Genomic DNA, 22,419 nt, shown 5'->3' on the forward strand with positions numbered 1-22,419 from the left:
GGAGCCTGTGTCATCCAGGGGCAACCCAGTTCCTCAAATTATCACCAATGGTGGCATGGGATGTGGTGCAAGTGGAGGGCAAACAGATGTGTGGCCAAGCGGATGAGATATTTAGTCGCTATGGCAAATGCGGGGTTACAAAGACTATGCAGTGGGCTGGCTACTTCTGAGGGCTCTGGGAAGTACACACAGGAAAAGGACGGTTCACACCTTGGGTGTGTCAGTGCCCTCCAGGCAGGCCACCAGGAACACACCTGTAACTCAACAAGCTGGGATTCTTACTGGTTGCAGCTAAAGAGACCACACACCTGGGGGATGCACCCGGGGACTCAGAGAGTATTAGAAAGGACTCCTTATAGAATTGGGGCTTTTGTAGGTGATTCTGGGGGGCGGTTTAAGGAAGCGGGGTTTTGCTGTGGATTGGTGCTGTCTGGAAGCTTCTTAATAACTCCCATCCAGAAGGTGAAGCTGTAATGGGAAGTGGCAGCAGTGTCCCAGCTCGGGTGGCGGAGGAGGTCCACCCGTGACTGGAGTGGTCAGCAGCCCTGTCTGATCGTGGTGCCTGGGAAACTGCTTGTGTCAACAGCAGAACACCAGGCCTAGGGGAAGCCAGGCCTCTCCACCTCCTCCTCGGACGGACAACAGCAAAGCTCCGTGGTCTCTAGAGGAAGCTCGGCCAGCAGCCTCGGGGCAGACCCTGCTGAGAGGTCGGCGGGGAGCAGGGGGCGGAGTGGTCAGCGCGCGGCCTCCCCGCGGGCACACACGGAGGGAGGCCGCTGCACCAAGTCACGCCGGTCACTCGGCGAGGAGCAGCGAAGCCACAATCCCGCTCCGGCCGCGGGGCCAACTGGCAGCACCAGCACCTACAGTCCGCGGCCCGGCCCCACGGCCCGCCCCCAACGGCCCATCCGCAACGGCCCACCCCCAACGGCCCGCCCCCCAACGGCCCGCCGCGCATGCGCACACTGCCGGCTCGGGAGCCATTTCGCGGGGCCGAGGGGCGGGGAGCGACTGCGCAGGCGCCCGGCGCCGGAAAGGGCGGGGCAGTGTTGCGCCCGCGCAGTGGGCAGTGCGGGGGCGGGGCCGGCCGTCAGCTGACTGTGGCGGCGGCGGCCTTGCGGAGTAATAGTCACATCGCGGTTCCGCGCGGAGGGTCGCTGGCGCGTCAGCTCTCGGAGGGCGAGGCCTGAGGCCGGCCAGACCATGGCGACCACCGTCAGCACGCAGCGCGGGCCGGTAGGCTCCGGCTGGGGGCGGGCTCCACGGCCTCCGGGCGCAGGGGAGGGCCCGACGCCGGGCTCCGGGCAAGCGGAAGGGAGTCCCGGGATGGGGGCGGCCCCGCACCGGGTGGGTCCCCGGGTTGGGGGAGGCCCCGCACCCAGTGGGTCCTCGGAAGGAGGAGGCACCAGAGAAGCACCCTGAACCCTGGACAGGCTCTTGGATGGTGGAGGCTCCCAGGCCCAGCTGTGTTCCTCGGTTTCTTAAGTGACAAATGAGGGGTTGGGAGCCGCGAGCTGGGAGTGCCCTTCCGCCCAGCCCTCGCGTCCTGTCTTCTGGCCCAGCTTATTGTGTCAGTGACGGCGAGCGAGTCCAGACGGGCTCAGGCCGGCTCCTGGGGACTCGCCTCCAGCCGGGCGTTCAGACTGGGTTGGGGTGCGTCCTCACGAGTAGTGAGGTTTTTATCACAGCGGCTTGAAACGTACAATAGACGGACACCTGGGTCCTTCTGAGTCGGGACAAGGTTCTTCTGTGGGCACTTTGATGTGCCTTCTTTCAGAAAGCCGCTGCTGAGGGTAAGCCCCCGACTGCCGGGGCTCCTCACCCTCGGGTCGGGGTTGACAAATCTTGTTTGTGTTTTTCCCGACTGGAGAAGAATCCACAGAACGTTTTTCTGAGTTTGAGGAAGACCAGGTCTTGTTAGAAGCCCCCTGGGCACAGATGCTCGTTCTGAGCGTTTGAATGGGACCTGATGGGAGTTCCTAGCCGACTTGGGTGTGGAAACGCCCCACAGTCAGTAGAGTGATTTCTAGACTCGGATTCTCAGCGTTTCCACGTCTCCACCTTCACTGCGCACAGTGAGTTACAGCAGGCCGAGTGTCTGTCGCACTTCCTCATTTCTATGCAAGTGGCTCGTCAGAGCAGCACAGGGCGCAAATTAGCGGCTCCCCTGGGAGGGGAGCGGTGGCGTAATGGGCAAGCGGCCTGGCCCCGGCCCGGTCCCGGCCTGTCACGTGTCCTCAGCCTGCTGGGAACTCAGAGCCCTTGTCGCCGGGAACCACAGGCAAACACTCACGGCCGGCTCGGGGCCAGGCGAAGGGAGCGCTTGGTGAAGGTGGGCCCCTCCTCTCACCAAGGGGGATGTTGGCCATGTGCTGTGACAGGGCTGTGACAGGGCCAGGGCGACGGGCGGTGTCCGGACTTGGGGCCTGTGCTGTCGGGGTCTCGATGACCCGGCTGACTGGCCCTGTGCGGTGCTTCCCGGCGTGTTCTCTTGTCGAGTGGTCGTGGGCCCCATGCGTAGACCAGCAGGTGTTTGAGGGCTGCCCTCCGTGACTTGTGCTCATGCAGTAAGGTTCGGTCTGGGCCAGAGCTGCTGGGGGCTCAGGGGTCTTGGGCGCCCTGGAGCCTGTGCGGCTTGCCCAGCTGGCGTGGGTGCTCTCGGTATCTTGGGTGGCACCGTATGGTGACGCCTGCCATCGGGGTCTCACAGAGCATCCAGTCTCAGACCCCGAGGTCTGAATTCGAGTTGGGGTGAACGGTGGCCTGCCTGGGCCGGGGTCAGGGTGAGTAAGGGTTGTGGAGCAAGGGTCTCTGACTGGAGACTTGATGGGGGAGCAGGAGCTGTGGGGTGGTGGGAGGGGAGAGCATGGAAAGCAGAGTGGGACAGGGTCTGGGAGATGGGGGGCTGCTGCTTCAAGGCCAGGGAGGGTCCTGAGCAGGGGTGTCTGTGCCAGAGGGCGGGGGCCCGCGAGTGCAGGTACGCCTGGCCTGGAGTTTGATCTGGTTGCTACAGTGTACTGTTTACTGTTTTTTTTTCCCCCCCTAATGTTTTTGCCTGGTACACATTCTCTCGTTTCCACATCTCCCCTCTGGCCCACCCCCTCTGGGTTAACTGTACTCATAAAGGTTTTTTTGCCAGTTATCAGGCATGGAGAACCCTTCCTTTTGTGGTTATCGGGGTCTGGTGGAGATCTCTTCCTTTGCCAGGGTGCACGGACTTGGCGTTGAAGGAGCTCCCGCGTGCTGTCGTGTGTGTGGTGCGGTGGAGGTCCCGGGGGACGGCGTGGCTTGTGGCAGAAGCTGCGAGTCCAGCTGGGGCATCCGGCAGGTGCTCCCCGTGCCGGGTCCTGGCTGGGCGGCTCTCCCGAGTGTCCGCCCTCGGCCAGGGGGACCCAGCCCTACCCACACAGGACGGGGTTCAGCCTCGGCCCAGGGTCACTCAGCAGGGCTCCCAGGGCCTGGATTCACGCTCGCTTGGGCTGACTCTGAAGTCTGACTGTCTCTTCCTGCTCATGGTGAAGGAGGGACAGAGTTCTCGGGCATGTGAGGCAGAAGGGGGGTCCCACGGGTCTGGGGAGGTTCCCTTTGTCCTTGAGAAGGGGAGCCTGAGGGGCTAGGAATTTGCTTAAATTCCAGGAGACGTGGTGTTTGCGTCTGCAGGTTAGTCTTTCCCTGAGTGGCCGCTGAGGGATGCCCAGCCCTGTGCTGTCTGCCCACTTTCAGCAGTGCTGGTGTTTCTGGTCTGACAGCCCTTCTCCATCCCGTGATTTTGTCTGGTCCACGAACTATTAAAAAGCACCCGATGGACACCCACAGGAGTACCTGTGTGGGGGCCCCTGCCCTCTGAGGTAGAACTCGGGTCAGGGGAGGTTTGCGGGCCCCGCTGCTGTTGACCACAGTGCTGCCGGTCAGCTCGACGGCACGGCGGCCAAGGCTTGGTCACAGGCTAAGACGTGTGGTATGTCCCATTGAGTCCAGGCCGAAGGGGGCCAGTAGGGACCACTTGTCCTGCTTTTGGAGATGCTGGTTGATCAGTGCGGCCCCTCCTTCCTGTCACATCTTTTCCCTCGTCAGGCCTGAGGGTGAGCTGTCTGGTGATGCCTGGGTGGCCCGGGATGTCCAGGTCCTCATCAGCCTTGCACAAACTGATAATTGACTTCACTGGGGATGGCAGAGGGTGATATTTGAATTTTTTTTTTAAATTTATTTTGGCTGCATTGGGTCTTTGTTGCTGTGAGCGGGCTTTCTCTAGTTGTGGCGAGCGGGGGCCACTCTTTGTTGTGGTGCGCGGGCTTCTCATTGTGGTGGCTTCTCTTGTTGTGGAGCATGGGCTCTGGGCCTGCGGGCTTCAGTAGTTGTGGCACGCAGGCTCTGTAGTTGTGGCTCGCGGGCTATAGAGCGCTGGCTCAGTAGTTGTGGCGCATGGGCTTAGTTGTTCCGCGGCATGGGGGATCTTCCCGGACCAGGGCTCGAACCCGTGTCCCCTGCATTGGCAGGCGGATTCTTAACCGCTGCGCCACCAGGGAAGCCCCTGATGTTTGAATTTTATCACTTGTTCTGCATTTATTAGCTGGACCTGTTTGTATAGATGAATGCTGTCTGGTTGTCCTTAAATACAGTCTGTATGGAAAAGGCAAGACAGCTGCTTAGTTCTTTCCCTTTCATTTCCACTGTTCAGAGGAAGGAGTTGTTTTTTTTTTAGGCCTGCGCTTGGCTTTCTCTTTTTCGGGTGCGGTTGTGGACCCGCGCTGTTGGAGTCTGGACCGTCGCCCGTGTCCCTGTGAGCTCTGCTCTGGATTCTCAGGGTGAGTTAGGAGCGCGTCCTGGTTTAGAATGGCCCCGTCTTCCCGTGAGTTGGACCTTTTTGCGTGCGGTGACCCCGCTGGCCATGCACAGGCCTTTCTTGTTTGGTCTGATGCCACATGGCAACGCCAGCTTTCTTTTAGGGAGTGTTTGCCTGATGGGGTTTTCATTGTTGGACCACATCTTTCTGAACATGTGTGTCAGGTTGGTCTGTTGTCAACAACATGGAGCTGGATTGTTAAAAAGTCAAATCTGAAGTTTGTCTTCTTCGTTTTTTAACTGGAATGTGTTAGATAGTTTTATGTGTATAGTTATACACACACATTTTTTGTTCCTAACGCTTTCTTTTGTGCTTTTATTTGTCTATTTATGTTTCTTTTTCTCTCCTTGCCTGCTTTTGGATTGATTAAATGTAGTTTTTTAAGTTCCATTTTTTGGTTTCTGCTGGTCTGGAAAACACATGTTGTCATTCTGTTCTCTTTGGGGTCATCCTGGAAATGTTAACATAGGGACTTCGGGCTGCAAGGTTAATCGTCGTAACCACCCTCCTCCTGATCAGTTGCTGCCTCGGGTGGCCTCTCCCCATCCTCCCAGGGGCGGTGTTACCTTGATAAGCTGGTGCTTGCTCAGATGGACTGAGACACGTGCTGCTTCCTCTGGTTCTTGAAAGGTATGTTTGCTGTCTGGGATTCTGGGCTCACAGTCTCCTTCTCTCGGGACGTGAAGGCCCCCGTGTGGCATCTGCCATTGAGCTGTTGGCGGCAGATTCGCCTGTGCTCCAGCCCTGTGCCTCTTCCCGCATCTGAGAGCAACCCCAGCCCCTCTTCCCGTTCCCCCGCTCTGCTGTCTGTCGGTGTCTGTGGCATCTGTCTGGGCATTGTGTCCTGCAGCTCTGTGGCTGTGCCCTCCCGTGTACATGGCCTGGGGGCTGCCCGGCCCCTGCGTTACTTGTCGTTTCTCAGACACCTGGCCAACTCCTCGGGCTCTCTGCCTGCAGTCCTGCCTGTGTACCTCCCATTCCGCACACCTCCCTCTGTCGATTCTGCTTCACCACCAGCTGGATAGGAGCTGGGTGGGGGGGATGGCGGTGCGGGGCTGGGGGCCCAGGAGGGGCAGCTGCCTCAGCCAACAGTGAGAAGATCCTGGAGGTCGGGAAGCCACCTGTGCTTTGCAGGGTGCGGGGGTGACCAAGTGGGGGTGGGGCTCGGACGGGGTCCCCGCAGCGGCTTGTCTGGCGGGTTCATTGTGGGCATGGCCGCGGCAGTGGGCACAGGTGCGATGGCCTCTCTCTGCCCAGGGTCGCCTTCTTCACACGGGTTTCCTTCCATGGCTCCTCCTCCTTTCTGTCCGTCTTGCTCCCTCGGGGGTCTTGGGGGGTGTCAGCGCCCACCCCACTCATCCCCAGGCTTACCATCCTGAGCGGCTCCCTGTCTCCCAAGAACATTGCACACGGACCCGCCCTTTCCTCCCCTGGGACCCTCCCTGGCTTCCCTGTCCCCTTGGGCGGCCTCGCCTCTCCTGCCCACTCAGGCGCTCCTGTGGCTCTGCCTTCCGAGCAGGTCCAGAATCGGATTCCTTCTCAGCCTCTGCTTCACCCACACCCACCACACCCCTTCGACTGGTCCCGCCCTGCCGCACCCCCCCACCAATGTCACATGCTGGGGCCGGGCGCCAGGCAGAGCCAGATGTGCATGCGCGCAGCACCTCACCTGCCCCGGCACCGCACCTGCCCTGGCTGCTCACCTGCCCCGGCACCTCACCTGCCCCGGCTCCTCACCTGCCCCGGCTGCTCACCTGCCCCGGCTCCTCACCTGCCCCGGCCGCTCACCTGCCCCGGCCCCTCACCTGCCCCGGCTCCTCACCTGCCCCGGCTGCTCACCTGTCCCGGCTGCTCACCTGCCCCGGCACCTCACCTGCCCCGGCTCCTCACCTGCCCCGGCTGCTCACCTGCCCCGGCTCCTCACCTGCCCGGCTGCTCACCTGTCCCGGCACCTCACCTGCCCGGCTCCTCACCTGCCCCGGCCGCTCACCTGCCCCGGCCCCTCACCTGCCCCGGCTGCTCACCTGCCTCGGCACCTCACCTGGTCCCTTCCTCATCTCTGAGTCGGAGCCCATCAGTGGCCTTGGGGCAACACTCCTGTCCTCCGCTCCACCCTCCTGCTCTCCCTCGCTTGCTCTGCTCCAGCCACCTCCCTGCCTCAAGCTGCCTGGCGGGCTCCTGGCCAGGCCTGTGCACAGGGCCCTCCCAGGCTCTGCATGACCGACGCCGTCGTGCCATTCAGGCCTCTGCTGAGGTGGCATCTTCTCCCGAAGCCGCCTCAGCCGTCTGCACCATCTTACCTCACCCTGTGTCCATTTACAGCTCTGCGACTTCCAGCAATGATTTGTTTTCTTTTGTTAAAGTATGAGCTCCATGGGAGCAGTGATTTCCCCCCAGCATTTGGCGTGAAAACCGGCACGTACGGTGAAGGTGAGAGACTTGCAGTGCGATGCCCGGCTCCCGGCGCCCCTTGGCGCACCACTGGCTGTTTCGTTTCACTCAGACGTGGATGGCGTGATCCACCTCGCTCGCGCCCGGACCCCGGGCCGGCGGGAGAGGCTCTGGGATCCCTGGGCGAGGCCCCGTGGAAGCCGCTGGCTGGCCTGTCAGCGTTGTGTGGCGTTGTCTCTCTCGCTGACCCTCCGGCGTCCTCGTGCTCAGTTAACGCCGTGCCTCGGTCCCCTCGTCCGGAGCTCGTGTACGCTGTGTCCGGCAGGGATGGGACAGCCAGACGTTTTGGCTTGAATGGCCTATCCAGGGTTGGGTCATTTAGAAAGCCGGGGGAGGCCTGAGGGATAGGAATAGGGGAGGAGAGCTGGCACAGGTTTTTGCAGTGAAACCTGGAAGAGGATTGGGGGGGAGGGGGCGAGGGGGGAGGGACCAAGTGACACCCTCTGGGGAGCCCCCCACGGCGCTGGTGGTGCCCGCCTTCCCTCCCTGTTGCTTCTGGGCTTTTTCCTCTTTTCCCATTTCCTGAAACCAGGTCATCGGCAGGAGGTGCTGGAGGCTTGAGGAAGGAGCAGGGTGTGTGTGTATGTGGGGGGCGGTGACTCGTGCAGAGACCTGTCCCCGTGGCTGCAGGTGTCGGCTGGCAGTTGGAGTTTTCCTCGTAACTTTCTTTGGGAAGATGCTGAACGTATGGAAGAACGTCAGTGACGCGTCCCGCGGCTGGCAGGTGTCTCAGGCCTCAGCGGGCACGTCCTGGGGCCTCTCTGTCGGGGTGGGACGCGCTGGCATGTGTGTGCGGCCCGCTCCTTGCCGCAGGCCGCTGAGGCTGCGGTGCGACGGGGCCTGTTGGCTGGCGGGGCAGCCGTCAGCCGCCCCGGGTGCTGAGCCCCACGTGACCTGCCCTGACCCGCCGTCACCCTGGGCCTCACCCCTGCTGTTGTCTCCGGCGGGCGGGCCTAGGGCAGGTGTCCCCAGGGCGCCTTCAGGCGGGTGGCCCTGCAGACCTGGAGGCTCCGGGTTCAGCGTTGGCTCCTCCTCCCTGGGCTGCGATCCCCCCTCCCCCGCCCCTCGCAGGCTCTGAGCACGTGGGATTGGTTTGTTGTGCTGTGTCCCCCTCCCTTGAGGCCTCAGCCTGGCCCGCTGTCCCCGCGTGGCTCCCGCGTGGACTGTGCTGAACCCCAAAACCAAGACGAGTACGACAAAGAGGGCGCGTGACCCCTAGGCGTTGCATCTCATTCTAGTTTCATGACCTCTAGGAGCATAACTGACAAGACAGGATCAGTGAAGGAAGGGAGAGGCCTTTCCTGACGTGTCACTCTCGCCACTGCACGTCCCCGTGCGGCCTGCTCCCTGTGGGGTCCTTGGCGCTGAGGTGGGCAGTCATTCCTCAGACCAGCAGGTGGGGGTGTGGTCTGTGCGCAGCGACCCCTGGGAGAGTCATTTCTGTAAGACGAGCACCGGGGCAAGCGGGGGCTGTGGGCAAACGGCGAGGGGCCCGAGGGGCTCTGGATGGGGTGCGTCTGGGGGGTCACGGGGGCCTGGTCTTGGCGCTGGCAGGAATTGACGATTGGCGTGTCCCGGGCATCTCAGCCCTCCTGAGGGGTGTGGCCCGCGGGGTGTCACCACCCGCCTTCCTTCGAGGGCCCGACCTGGAACCCTCTCAGCTGCACTACATGCCCAGGAAACGCGGCCTGCGATGCCCTGGGGAGGGAATGGAAGGCACTGCGCTCCTCTCCTGGCAACTCCGGGGCCTCTGGGGGGCGGCCTCCGGGGGCGCCCTCCCCTGCCCTGGGCTGGGTCCTTGATGCAGCGGAGGTGTGAGACGCAGAGCTGGCTCCCAGACAGAGGGTCCGGGGGGGCGGGGGGCGGGGGGCACGGCTTGCTTTTAGAGAGAAGCAGTGGGAGCGCGAGGCCTGTGGGTGCAGAGTCGGCGTGTGGGCTGCTGGGAGGCAGCGAGCGCCCTTGTGTGCGCTTCCGTCAGCCTTGGTGGGAGCGCGTGAGCTCCAGGCCCAGACTCTGCCAGGGACCTTCGAAAGGAAAGGCGCTGAGGGCGCGCGCCGGGCGAGGTGCTCTCCCAGGGGCGCTGTGAGCTGGGCGGGTCGGGTGCTGTCTGGGCCCCTGCCTGGTGCCGTCTGGTCTGCGCAGGACAGACCTCCGCGTCAGGCGGCGTCTGGACGTCACGTGGTCCCTGGCGGCCGCTATAAGTGCAGTTGCCAGAACTCGCTGTGACACGCTGGGGGCTTCCTTTCCGTGTTCCCTGAAACTGCCCAGTTCTTCAGGGCCCGCGGCTGGGGTCTGTGATGTCCCCTGGGCGGCTGAGGGGGCCTGTGCCCCCGGTTTCCCCCCCAGCAGCCAGACCTCTGTCGTGGGTCCTGCGGCTGCTCCCTTCCGTTCACCTGGGCTCTGCTCGCACTGTGGCCCCTCCAGGCCCGCACCCCCGGCCCGGGAGCGAGCAGCGGTGCGGCTGTCCAGGGCTCTGAACACCGGGGGGAGGCGTCGGGCCATCTGGCTGTGGGCCGTCTCTCCGTGCATGGTGTCCTGCGGTTTTCTGGGAGTTGTCACTCCTGCAGCCCCCAGGCTCTACTGGGCTCCACACGCAGGTGTGTCCCTGGGAGCTGGTGCTTTCCCATCACTTCAGCTGCCCAGGGCCAGGTCTCTGGGCTTCTGGGGGTTAATCTGTTGGCTTCTTGGTCTCTGGGGCGTTTCTGCATGTGAGCTGTTTCTCATGGAGACGTTTGAAGGGTATCAGCACAGAGGCCTTTCCAAGTCACTGGACATCCAAGCTTCAGGTTTCACCCCGTGAACAGCGCTCACGGTGGACAGGCCTTGCTTGCGGCAGTCCTGGTCCTGGGGAAGGGATCGTGGACACGCGGACCAGAGCGTGTGAGGCGCCCAGGCCCAGCGAGGACGCGAGGCCTGCTTTCAGGGTGGAGACGCACTCGGGCCTCCACAGAGCCCCCCGTCTGCTGAGCGTCCTGCTCCCGAGAGCGCAGGCCCTGGGAGGGGCCCGCAGGGTGGAGACCCTGGCACCGCGGACCCCCATCCTGTGGGCGGGCGGCGCCCAGCTCTGACCGCCGTGCTCTCCGCAGGTGTACATCGGGGAGCTGCCTCAGGACTTCCTGCGCATCACGCCCACGCAGCAGCAGCAGCAGATCCAGCTGGACGCACAGGCGGCGCAGCAGCTGCAGTTCGGAGGGGCACTGGGCACCGTGGGCCGCCTCAGCATCACCGTGGTGCAGGTGGGTGTGGCCGCTTGTGGGGGGAGGGAGGGGGCCGGAGCGGGCGGGGCGGGGCCTTCGCTGTCATAGCATGTTTGCACGTGGACGGATGGGGCTTTCTCTGATCCCGTTTTTCCGGAAACACATACCTGGTGGAGAACGATGGACGTGAAAATACTGACAATCGCCCGGGTTTCGCCAGGAGGAGTTAGAGAAGGGGTCCGGAGCGCCGCTCGCCCTGCCGGTGCCGGGGCAGGGGCGGCGCGGCTGCTGCCCGGTCATCCCGGCCCCTGGGAGAACCAGCTGTGCTGTCAGGGCGGAAAGGGTGCTGCCACATTGCTCTGACGGGCTGCATGAGGCTGCGGGAGGCAGAGACGTCTGTCCGTCCATCCATTTGTCCCCAGCAGACACCAGGGCCGTGCCTGGCGGGTCGTCGTGCCCAGTAAGCTTTGGGGTGACCTTCCTCAGACACTCGTGTGCCTGCAGCACAGCCCAGTCGACGTCACAGGGGAGCCACTTGGAAGCGGGCAGGCCAGGCCTCCGTGTCCCCTCCGTGGTGCTGGGGGCGCGGGAGGAGAGCACGGTGCAGACGGGCCTCTGCAGAGGGCAGCAGCCATGCGCAGAGCATGGCCTTGGGGCCAGTCGGGGTCCAGGTGAAGGGAGGCGCCTCCCGCACTCACGGGCAGCTGGCCTTGCTCAGCCACGAGCGTCGGATCATTCCGGTGGAAAAGCCTTAGCGGCTAGACAGAGGCAAAACAGCTGCCTTGAAGCTATAGAAAATCAAGCCCGTTTCAGACTTTGCTGCTACATGTTTTCCAGAAAATACCAGGGCAGCTTCTAGGAGTTTCGGGGGGAAAATCTGCCGTCCTGAGAACTGCTCTAGTGAATTCACGGTGAAGACAACAGCACGTGAGGGCTGAGGCCCTCTCCCAGGCGCTTTCGGGAAGACATTAGCCGTGTTATGCGTGTTTGCTCTTGGAGACAGAGGAGCAGGAAGTCAGCGGGTGAGGAGGGCAGGGGCAGGACGGCAGTAAAAGCTTGCGTCGCCCCGAGGGATGGAGTGCGGGTGCAGCGACAGCGAGCTTCGAGGGTGGGTGTGGAGCGGCCCGGTGATTACCGTGGAAAGTACAACTTGAACAGGAATTGCCACCCTGTGCCAGGGGCTGCTTCAGGGCCAGGCCCTCCTGGTGCTGCCGGCTGGGGGTCCTGCGGCCTTGGGGCTCGGCTCTGAGTGGGCACCCTGTCCTGAGCTGGAGTTCAGGGCTCCCTCGGGCTCTGTGTCGGGAAGATGTGGGCGAGGCTGGAAGGCCCTGCACTTGGTGCTCCTGGGGGAGAACCAGCCGACTTCAGGGAGCACCCCAGTGGGGGCGGGAGGGGGTGTGACCCCAAGGCCTGTTGCCAGCGCCCAGGGGATGGAGGAGCATTGACCTAAATGGGGGAAATTGTAGGAGGAACAGACCAGGAAGGAAACTCGCGGTTCAGTGTCGGACACGTTAAGTCGAGGATGTTTTAAAGGCAGGTGGCCGAGGCTGGGGGCTGTGGACTTCAGGGGAGAGGTCCAGCAGTGACACAAGGCGGGCGTCCTGAGGCGCTCCGGCTGGTCCTGCACGGAGGGGTGGTGGCTCTGGGACGTGCGGTCATGGGCAGCCCCGGCCAGAGCTCTGGGGAAGTCGGCACGAGAGTGGGGGATGCGGGGGGCAAGGAGGCTCGCAGACAGAATAGGGGCTTGTGCGGAGCCTTCCAGAGGGGAGAAGACAGAGGGTGTCAGTGCAGGCAGCAGGGCTTTGGGGAATTTTTTGCTGTTCTTTTAAAAATCTACCTTACTGAATATGATTTACATATGTTAAAATGCGCTGATTTGAATTAGCCTATGTTTCAATGACCTCTGACAAGCCTGTCCACCCCTGTGATGAAGAGAGCTTCTCCAGCAACACAGAAAGTTCCCTCTGCCTGTCGGTGGGCCTGCCCTTGACCGAAGTGCTGACCAAGCTCAGCCCCTGGGGCACTTCCCAGAGTCTGTCTGTGGCCCAGCAGGGCCGCTGTGAAGCGCGGGCTTCTGTGTGAGCGTGAGTTCCCTTTTCGGAGTCGACTCCCTGCTCCGGAGCTGGGTGGAGTGTGCTTTGGAGAAGCTGCCAGGCTGGTCCCTGCACGGCCGCCCCGTGGCTCCGTCCAGCCGCCCGCGGGGCTCCTGCGCTCTGGGGGTGGGCGGCTTGGCCCGGCCCGGCTGGGTCTGAGCCCGTCCAGCAGCTCCTTGTGGCCTCACGGGGTTCTGGTTTGCGTGTCTCTGATGACCGACGGTGGGGAGCATCTTCTCACGTGCTTATTGGCGTTGCGCTTTCTTCTTCAGATCTTTTGCCTGTTTTCTAATCGTGTTGTGTTCTCAGTGCTGAGGTTTGTGAGTCCTTTATGTACTGGACACAGGTTTGTGATCAGACTTGATTGCGCAGACGGGGCTGGTCTGCCTTCCTCCTCACGGGCCTCAGGGGGCCGCCAGCTGCCCTTCCTGGGTCATGCTTTTGCTGACCTTGCCTAAAAGATGACAAAGACTTCTCCTGGTTTTTCTTGTGCAAGTTTTATAGTTTCAGGTTTTACGTTTAAGCCCATAATCCACTTTGAGTCGGTACTTACTGACCGACAGCCTGCCGTGCTCCTCGGTGTCCACGTTTTCTCCTCCAAACGCGGCCCGAGCAGCCCGTCTGGCTTGAGTGGGCCCGTGACCTATGTGAGGTGTGGGTGGGCTCCGCCGGGATGCCCAGGGTGAGGTGCCTGCACCCCGGCCCCCACGCCGCGCTGGGCAGGGACAGTCACTGCCGAGAGGCTCCTGCGCGGGAGGGCAGGCGGGGGAGCCAGCACGGTCACTGTCCGAGGGTGCGGCGAAGGCCTTGGCTGGGCCCTGCTTCTCCGGGGTGGCCCCCGTCCCCCTGCTTCTCTTCTCGGTGGCTCTTGGCTCTGTCCCGGGACGGCCTGCCGTCTTCACCCTCCTCCTCCTCTGGGTGGGGATCCAGCCCCTGCCTAGCAGCAGCCGGTGTGTCCTCAGTGTCAGGCACGGCGCCGGGTGCCTTATCGCAGAAACACTGGACCCAGCCTGGACTTTCTCCTCCCTCCTGGGTCCCAGAGCACGGTCGTCCCTGGGACTGGTTCTGGGACCCCGCAGACACCACCGTGCAAGGATGCTCAAGGCTCTCGTATGAAACGGTGCAGTTTTGCACTCACATACCCTCCACATGTCCTCCCGTGTACTGAGTCATCACTGGGCTACTCGTAACGCCCAACACACGGTAAATGCTGTGTGCGTGCAGTTGTAACACAGTGTAAAGCTATAAAAATCGTTGCTGGTGTGGCAAATTCAAGTTTTGCTTTTTGGAACTTTCTGGAATGTTTTTTCCTAATATTTTCGATCTGTGGTTGCTTAAATCCACCGTTACGGAGGGCTGACGATTCAGTTACAGCCGTGTTCTGGTGGGTCGGCACCCAGAAAACTCTGGAAGCCGTGAGTGGAAGGGGCGGCCCACTTAGCTGAGCTGCGGCTTCCACTGTGACAGCTGCTGCCCTGTCTCATATGGTGGCTTTATTTCAGGCCAAGTTGGCGAAGAACTACGGCATGACCCGCATGGATCCGTACTGCCGACTGCGCCTGGGCTACGCGGTGTACGAGACGCCCACGGCCCACAACGGCGCCAAGAACCCGCGCTGGAATAAGGTCATCCAGTGCACGGTGCCCCCGGGCGTGGACTCCTTCTACCTGGAGATCTTTGACGAGGTGGGGGCCGCGCGGGGGCCACTCAGCCGCTCCAGAACTTCAGGTTTCTTGTGGCTTTGTGACAGGCGTCCTGGTGTCCCCAGCATAGTGAAAAGCACGTTTCCCCTGCAGAGTCTTTAGAACTTGCATTCAGACACGTCACCACCCTGTGTCCAGCGTGTGGGCGTCACCCGACCAGGCAGGTCAGGCAGCCGCTATCTGTACGCAGCTTGGGTGTGACGTGGCCAGGGCCCGTGGCTGGGTGGCGTGCGTGGCAGGAGCCTCCCGAGTGTCCCTGGGCCGTCGGGTGCCCTGGGCTCTAACTCAGCCTGACCCTCCGAGGGCCTGTCTGGGCGTGTCCCACCGCTCCTGAGGCCGGGTCGGCTGCCCCCTCGCCTGTGGTCAGCTGACAGGGCTGGGGGGGTGGGGTGGGCAGCGGGGCTGGGAAGTGGCCACAGTCCCCAGGGTTCTGCCTTCCTCCCTTCCTCCTGGGTCCTCCCTCACACCCTGCCCCATCGCCTCTGGGGCCCTGGGGTGGAGGGGAGGAGGGGAGCGTGTGGTTCGTGGGGGAGCGCATGTCTGCAGGCGCCCGGTGGAGCCTCCCTCCCCCTGCACCCACAGGAGGTGGAGAGAGTGGGTTGGCCCCGGGCCGCGTACACCCTGCCGGGAGGGCTGGGGGAGTGGGGCGGCCTCCCGGGCGGCCCTGGGGTTACCGCCATCTCCCGTCGCCCCCCAGCGAGCCTTCTCCATGGACGACCGCATTGCCTGGACGCACGTGACAATCCCCGAGGCGCTGAGGCAGGGCAAGGTCGTGGACGAATGGTACAGCCTGAGCGGACGGCAGGGCGACGACAAGGAGGGCATGATCAACCTGGTCCTGTCTTACACGGTGAGGCCGGCCGGCGGGCCTGCGGCCACCGGGGTGCCATTCCTGGGCTTAACGGCATCCCCGCCCTTACTCCGAGGTGTTTCTGGCATGTGGACGCCGGGAGGGCGTGCAGGGACCCCGGGTGGGACCGACTGCCCAGCCTCACAGCCGCCGCCTCTGGCACCTTGTCTCACCCCCTTTCTAGTGCTGGACTGATTCACAGCAGGTCCCAACATCAGTGAGTTTACTCGTGAACGTGCCATCGTGCCTCTGTAACAGACGTTTCTACGTAGACGGAAAGCCATTATTGTACTTAACTGAAGAATTATAAACAGAGAGAGGCTGTTTGACCCTGGAATTTAAGCTTAGGTTTCCTTTCTTGAGCGGGGTTCTCTGTTGGTCACGTCTCAGCCGTGGTTCAGCAGGTCTGATGACACCTTCTACCCGAGTCCTCCGAGTCCTCCAGCAGAGGAGCCTTTGGGGTGTCGGTGTGGGCAGGGACTTGATGATGCTGGACGGGGCGCAGGGCCTGGCTGGACCCGCCTCGATCCTGGCTCAGGTGACTGGGCTCCAGGCCCTGTGCTGTCCCTCCCAGGACGGTTTTGGCGAGGCTGGGAGTGATGAGGTTTGGATGTGCGCTGTGTTCTTCTCTGACCCCCTGATCGTCTTTGGTGTGTTTCAGTCGCTGCCGGCTGCCATGATGATGCCGCCTCAGCCCGTGGTCCTGATGCCCACTGTGTACCAGCAGGGCGTCGGCTACGTGCCCATCACAGGTGTGTGCTGCTCCTCCTTCCCGGGCGCGTCTCCTTGGGTGTTCGAGCTGGGGGGAGGCACGTGGGGATTCGGGCTGTGGGCTAGAGGCTGGGCCTGGTCTTCAGGGGATGCCCGGAGAGCCTCCCAAAACCAGGGGTCCGCTGTTACGTTTGAATGTTACATGCATGTGTAGGAAATAGGGTTTGTTTTTTCTCTGTCAGCACAAAGAAGGTGAGTTGAAATTTATGGAGATGTTGAAATGTGATTTCTAAGCATTTTGAGTCACCGCAGCACAAGATCACTTCCTGCTGGGTGGATGGACACCGGGCTCCAGCGTTTCCGTTTCTCTTTTTACCTTTATGAGGTACTTACCTTACACGTTGGTAACCTTTCTGAATGAGCGGTTTGCACAGCACAACAAAGTCAAGTTGGACTGTGGCTTTTCCGCCTTTGGATTTTTGAGCCTTCACGTCAGCCTGTGATTGGCTCCCACCCTGGGCCGCGACGGGGCCTGGGCTCAGCTCGCCCCCCGCGTGAGCCACCGTAAAGCCGGGCGGTGCGTGGGCGGCGGGAGGCTCGGGGCACCGGAGAGACCAAGTGACGCCGAGGATGCCGTGTGCACGGTGGTGGCCACGTCCCCGAAATCCTCTGAACTCCGTCCAGGGCAAGGTGAAGACTGTGAGGCCCCGAGTTAACTGCCCCAGGACCGCCCGCCTCCCACGTTAAAACCCAAGACCCTCTGGGTGGAAGGGGTCTAAGGAGAGCCACAGTGTCTCCTAAAGTTTGTCTCGACTGTTCCCAGAAGTGTCAGAAATGCAGGCGGTGGGAGTGTGGCCCGGATGCGAACCAGGCAAGGGCGGACAGCGGGGGCTCGTGGAGTGAAGCTGTCAGCCATCCCCAGTCCCGGGTTCCCTTTTCCTTCTCCCCGTTTCTGAAAGGTGGTGGGCGAGCACCTTCCTGGGCTCATGGAACGACCTGGGGGTCCTGGCCTCACCGGGTTTGAGTGCCCACCTGGGACCCAGGCGACCTCTCGCCTCTGAGGACGGCCAGGACTAAAGGCCGGTGGGCAGGGGGTGTGGGCAGGTGCTCGGCCCGGCTGGCCCAGGAGGGACTTGGAGGGGCTGCGCTCTGCTGCTGCCTTGGGAGCACGTCCCATCCCCTCCGTCCCTGGAGGCGGCCGTGTGTGTCCAGCGCAGCCTCGGTCGCGCACCTGCAGCCGATGCCACCTCGTCTCAACACTTGTCGGCCCTTCTGCCAGTTCTGGTTTGGACAGTGTTGAGCTGCCTTTAGGATCTTCTGACTTCAGACAGGAAAGGAAATCATGTCCTAAACTTCTCAGTCCAGCGCTCCCAGCCTGGTTGGGCGGATTGTTTGTGCTTTTGACTTTATAAGAACTAATGATTTAATTTATTTTTAAAATTTATTTATTTATTTTTGGCTGTGTTGGGTCTTCGTTGCTGCGCACGGGCTTTCTCTAGTTTCGGCGAGCGGGGGCTACTCTTGGTTGCGGTGTGTGGGCTTCTCATTGCGGTGGCTTCTCTTGTTGAGCACGGGCTCTAGGCGCACGGGCTTCAGTAGTTGTGGCCCCCGGGCTCAGTAGTTGTGGCGCACAGGGGTAGTTGCCCCGCAGCATGTGGGATCTTAGTTCTCAACCAGGGCCCGAACCCGCGTCCCCTGCATTGGCAAGCGGATTCTTTATTTTTTTATTTTTTTAAATTAATTAATTAATTTATGGCTGAGTTGGGTCTTTGTTGCTGTGCGCGGGCTTCAGTAGTTGTGGCTTGTGGGCTCTAGAGGGCAGGCTCAGTAGTTGTGGCGCATGGGCTTTGTTGCTCTGCGGCATGTGGGATCTTCCCAGACCAGGGCTCGAACCCGTGTCCCCTCATTGGCAGGCGGATTCTTAACCACTGCGCCACCAGGAAAGCCCTGCAAGCGGATTCTTAACCAGTGCGCCACCAGGGCAGTCCCAGAACTAATGATTTTAAATCCCTTTCTACTTTTCTGAGTGGTGTTTGACTGGCTCTGCACTCTGTTAGGCGTGGAGTCTCTGTTAACACCCTCCTTCCTTACGTTTGCCTGGGTTCCCCCCCGAGACCATCTCAGGACAAGGAGTCAAAGCTTTGACTTGGGGTCTGGTGGCACCAGGTGCTCGGACTGAACCTTCCAGCAGTTGAGATGCCGTGAGGTTCTCAGTTGTCACCCGTGTCTAACAAGGGAGTGAGGGGACATGGCTGGTGTGAGGGAGTGATACCAGGAGCCCCACGTGTAGCTGGCGGGGCTGGGCGTCCGGGGCCCCAGGGCCTCTGCTCGAGTGCACAGGCCCCGGCGCGGCAGTGCTCGTGAGCGCCTCGCCTCGTGGGTTGTCTGCTGTCATGGGGAAGGCTGGGCGTGCGCTGGGCACGCGCTGGGCACGTGCTGGGCGGGTTTTCTTTCCTCGTCAGTGTCTGATTGTGATGTGAGTGCCAAGCTGGGAAAGTCTGTTCTGGAAAGTGTGACAGAGGAAACGGCGTGAAAGTCTCAGGTGTTGGGGCAAAGGAGCGTAGACTGTGTTTGCTGTTTCGTTCTCAGGTGGAGGGAACTGTTCTGTGGCCTTTGATGGATGAGAATTGATCCCTGTGGTGTAAATGCACACGTTCTTAGGCTTGTTTTTGCCCCTGCCACCCCCGCTGTGAAGTGGGTTCGTGTGAGACGCTGGGGACCGAGTGGCGGGGGGGCTGCTCGCCCCTGGTTTCTCGCAAGTGTCTGGCCAGTTTCTGAGGTCATGTTGGGAGACGAGACCTGGGGGGCCGCCCCCGGGCGGCGCGCGTCGGAGGTGCTGCTTTCCCTGAACCCTGTCTTCCGGTCGCAGGGATGCCCGCCGTGTGCAGCCCCGGCATGGTGCCTGTGGCCCTGCCCCCGGCCGTGAGCGCCCAGCCCCGCTGCAGCGAGGAGGACCTGAAGGCCATCCAGGACATGTTCCCCAACATGGACCGGGAGGTGATCCGCTCTGTGCTGGAGGCCCAGCGGGGCAGCAAGGATGCGGCCGTCAACTCCCTGCTGCAGATGGGCGAGGAGTCCTAGATGTGCCCCGCCGCCAGCCCGCCTGCCCGCCCGCCCGCCCAGCTCCCGGGAGCACCGTCCCCAGCAGATCCCCGTGAACGCGCCCTGCGTAGCCCCTTCCTCGGACGTCTGTGTAGCCCAGTCCACACCCTTGTTCGGGATGCATGTGGTTTTCGGTTCTTGCAGCCGTTCTCGACGTGGTCGGGGCGGGTGGGGGGCTCTCCCGCATTGTGTCGGAGGGCCGTGTCCTGTGTGCGTGCCCGCCTTCCCGCCGTCCCGGGAGGCTCTCCTGGGAGCATCTGCCCCCACCAGGGCCTTCGTGCCGAGCCTCCTCTGGTTTGATTGGTGGCCTGCGGTGACGCGACCTGATCGGGTAGACCCATTAGCGCAAGGCACACAGAACCCACTGACAGCGGGTTTGGGGTCACTTAGAAGTTTCAGCTGAAAACTTATCTCCTCCCCTTGGTGTTGTTCGTGGGTTGCTCACCACCGCCCAGCCTCGGCTGCAGAGCTCAGCCTGCGTGCAGAGCAGCCAAGTCTGGGCGTGGCGTCGGGAGCCCTGGCCTGAGCCCGGGGCCCTCCATCTCTCCTGCTGTCTCACCCGCCTCTGTGTGATGCTGTCCCGAAGGGTCACCGCTCCTCCCCGGGATGCACTCTGGCAACAGAACTAAAATTGGGGGTGTAAGAGACAGATCCAGTCTTTGTATTTGCTTATTAAAGGGCCTTTAGGAACTGGCTTGCTACCGATGTTAACTTAGGGAAGCTAGGTTGGGCCCAGTCCTGTGGATCAGTTTGGGCGACAGAGAGGGCAGTCTGGTGACCGTCAGTGCTGGCAGGTCTTCCCAAGAGGCAGGAGGCGCCCTGCCGTGTGGACGGCACCCTGGCCCTGGCTCCGGCCGCGGACAGAGAGGACGGGGACAGGCTGGGTGATGCCCCGTGGAAATCAGAAATCTGAGTGGTGTCTCCGAAGTGACGCACTGTGCTGTGGTCACTGCGGTCCGCGGTAAGTCGTGGTCACCGCTCTGTCTTTGCCCAGCCTTTGGACATAGAGGTGGATCCCAACCGTGTGGACGTCAGTGGAAGGTCAGCCCGAGGAAGTTAGGAGGACCCAGGCTGCAGCCCTTCCCTCCGTATAGGTTAAGTGTGGTGCCGCTTTCTGTCTCCCGGGGCGTGCACGGTGGCCCCGGGTGAGGGAGACCTGCGTTGGTTGGTGGGTTCGGAACACTTGTGCCTTTGCCGCAGGCTCTTCTCAGATGCTTGAGAGCGATGGTTCCTCGGCTGCAGCCCTAGACTGTTGGGCGGTGACCTGACCACACTCAGCGCAGCTCCACACAGGCCCGGCCCCCAGCCCCAGGTGACCCCGCGCTGCCCCAGCCGCCCCGCCCGGGCCTCCGTTCAAGGGAGTCTTAGCTTCAGGGCGGCTCCAGACCTGCCAGCTCTCATGGTCCTTTTTCATGGATGCCGCTGCTTTACTAGGTCAGAGAAGGGTCACGCCCCGTGAGGCCTTTGTTAAGTCAGACGCCCTTCCTGCCTCGGCTGCCCCTTCCTGCCTGGCTTCGCGTTCGTGTCCGCGCTCACCGTCCAGGCAGCCCCTGGGGGTGGGGTGGGTGCCGTCTGGCTCGGGCGCCCGCGGCTGCTGCTCTGCACTGGTGAGGAGAGAGGCGTTTCCAGCCGGCCTGCCCGCCTTCCCGTTTCAGGCGCCCAGCCGGGTGTTGGCAGAAACGGTCCTCGGAGCTTTGCGTTTCTGATCATTCTTTTGGGGTCCAGGGTCCAGATTCCTCCTTGATTGTAAGATACGTTTTTACTTTTCAGCCTTCTAATTTAATAAATGGTCTGTGTAAAATAGAGAAGTCAAGTTCTCCAAGGAGAGTTTGCCATTTTTGTCCTGTTTTAACTCGGCTCGTAACAAGCAGGTTGACGGCAGTCGCAATAAACTCACCAGCAAACTAGTTGCAGGACTTGTAAGTGAAGGCAGAGGAGGGCACAGGCTGGATTCCGACTGGGAGCCTGAAATAGTTCCATGCAGCGTGGGTTTGGTTTTCTGGTCGGGCTGTGGAGGACAGGCCCCAGGCGCTGTCCTCCACTCCTGGTTCCCGAAGCACCGGCCTCTCGTTCCTTTGTTGTCCTGTTTGTAATTCTTCTCCAGGCCGTCCTGAGCCGGGAGTAGGAACCGAACATGGGCCACAATGTGTCTCCCCTTCTAAGAGGGCCCACGACGCCCGCCTCGGAGCCAGACCCCGAGTGCAGGGTCCGGCTCGGGTGCAGGGCCCCGGGGCCCTGGAGCGCACAGGGGTGGGGCTGGTCCAGCCCCGAGTCAGCAGGCACTGGCCCCACTGAGGACATTGCACAGCCAGGAGGTGGGGAGGGAGGGGTCCCACTGCCTTCGGGTACGCCCCCCCCACCCCCGTTACCCCCTGTCAGTTTTCTCAGGTGCCCTCCTGCCCTGGGTCAGTGTCACAGTGAGAGCTTGTGCCCAAGGCTGAGAGGAGTTGTGTGTGGGCGGGGCCCGGGCACCAGGGACACGATGCAGAGGGTAGGATACTCTCGGTGCTTGCCGTGTCCCGGGTGCTCGGCCCTGCATGTGGGGTGTGAGCCGCCGGGAGGTGCGGCCTTGGCTCGTTCAAGTGCTGGCTGAGGAGGGGACTCGGCCCACAGAGGGAGGGGGGAGCCCCTCCCCACTGCAGGCCCATGTCTACACCACCTGCAGCCCGGGGAGCTCCAGGTGAGAAAGCCGCTTGGTGGAAGCAACAGCACGTTGTTTCTGGAGGAGCTCAGACGCAGGCGAGCGGGACCCCGCCCATCCCAGCCGCCAGCCTCCCCTGGAGCAGCACGTGACAACCTGCAGTGTCGTGGAAACAGAATAAAATGCAAAGACCAAGAGAGTTAACAATACCCACACAGAAATGGAGAAGAACAGAACTGTTGGAAATGCAGATACAGTCGTTGCAGTTGACCCCTTGGTGGGCAGGCTTTTGGCAGATTGGACGTTGCTGAAGGATGGTGGTCCAGCGGGGCCTGAAGAAACCCACTGCACACGGGGCCCAGAGGAGGTGGGGGGACGGTTGGTGCCTCCGGTCGGGAATCCTGTAAACCCCAAGGAACACGAGGTAGATGTGCATCGACTGTGTGAAACAGGCCTGAAACGGCCGAGCTGGGTGTGGGCAGGGGCGTTACTTTGGGGTCAGCTGGTGGAGCTGGGGACGGGACGAGGACGTTACCCAGGTACGCGGCCTGCCCACGTCTCAGGGGCCCGCCACTCCTCGCGTGGACATCCATCCGCAGCCGAATGCGGGCTGGGTGTGCAGGCGCCGGGCAGTGGGTACCGGGCCGTGGTGGTGGCAGCCCTTCCGTCCTTCATGTCGGAGGTCAGAGATGGCCCTCCTCTCGGCCAGCCCATCCCAGACGGCAGAGGAATCAGTGGCGTTCTGCCGGCGTCCATCCCAGTTACACGTTCCAGGGCTGGGGAAATGACCAGTGGGTAGCTGAGTGGCCCCATAAGCCCCAGTTTTAA

The 22,419-nt window shown here is 62.1% G+C and overlaps 1 protein-coding gene across 3 annotated transcripts; it reads left to right on the forward strand.

Annotated features, from left to right (window-relative positions):
* The first annotated feature begins 1,064 nt into the window (after positions 1-1,064).
* Positions 1,065-20,755, forward strand: LOC118899399 (toll interacting protein). Of its 3 annotated transcripts, none has more exons than XM_036861067.1 (6): positions 1,065-1,236; positions 10,381-10,530; positions 14,087-14,269; positions 14,985-15,137; positions 15,799-15,889; positions 18,718-20,755. In XM_036861067.1, the coding sequence occupies exons 1-6, from the start codon at positions 1,204-1,206 to the stop codon at positions 18,927-18,929; spliced, it is 822 nt and encodes a 273-aa protein (XP_036716962.1). In that variant the 5' UTR covers positions 1,065-1,203; the 3' UTR covers positions 18,930-20,755. The 3 variants fall into 3 exon arrangements, with proteins under 3 accessions (XP_036716962.1, XP_036716961.1, XP_036716964.1); XM_036861066.1 differs by having other exon boundaries at positions 1,072-1,236; positions 14,087-14,312; XM_036861069.1 differs by lacking the exons at positions 14,087-14,269; positions 14,985-15,137; positions 15,799-15,889 and having other exon boundaries at positions 1,072-1,236; positions 18,718-18,774.
* The last annotated feature ends 1,664 nt before the right edge of the window (positions 20,756-22,419 follow it).

Source organism: Balaenoptera musculus, chromosome 8 (assembly GCF_009873245.2).
Source record: "Balaenoptera musculus isolate JJ_BM4_2016_0621 chromosome 8, mBalMus1.pri.v3, whole genome shotgun sequence".
Lineage (NCBI taxonomy): Eukaryota > Metazoa > Chordata > Mammalia > Artiodactyla > Balaenopteridae > Balaenoptera > Balaenoptera musculus.

What these genes read in the sequence shown, in the direction of transcription:
- LOC118899399 (XM_036861066.1), top strand. Translation starts at nt 1,204, where the DNA reads ATGGCGACCACCGTCAGCACGCAGCGCGGGCCG. An exon ending in TCAGCACGCAGCGCGGGCCG is followed by an intron (nt 1,237 to 10,380) that starts GTAGGCTCCGGC and finishes TGCTCTCCGCAG; the next exon opens with GTGTACATCGGGGAGCTGCC. An exon ending in ACCTGGTCCTGTCTTACACG is followed by an intron (nt 15,138 to 15,798) that starts GTGAGGCCGGCC and finishes GGTGTGTTTCAG; the next exon opens with TCGCTGCCGGCTGCCATGAT.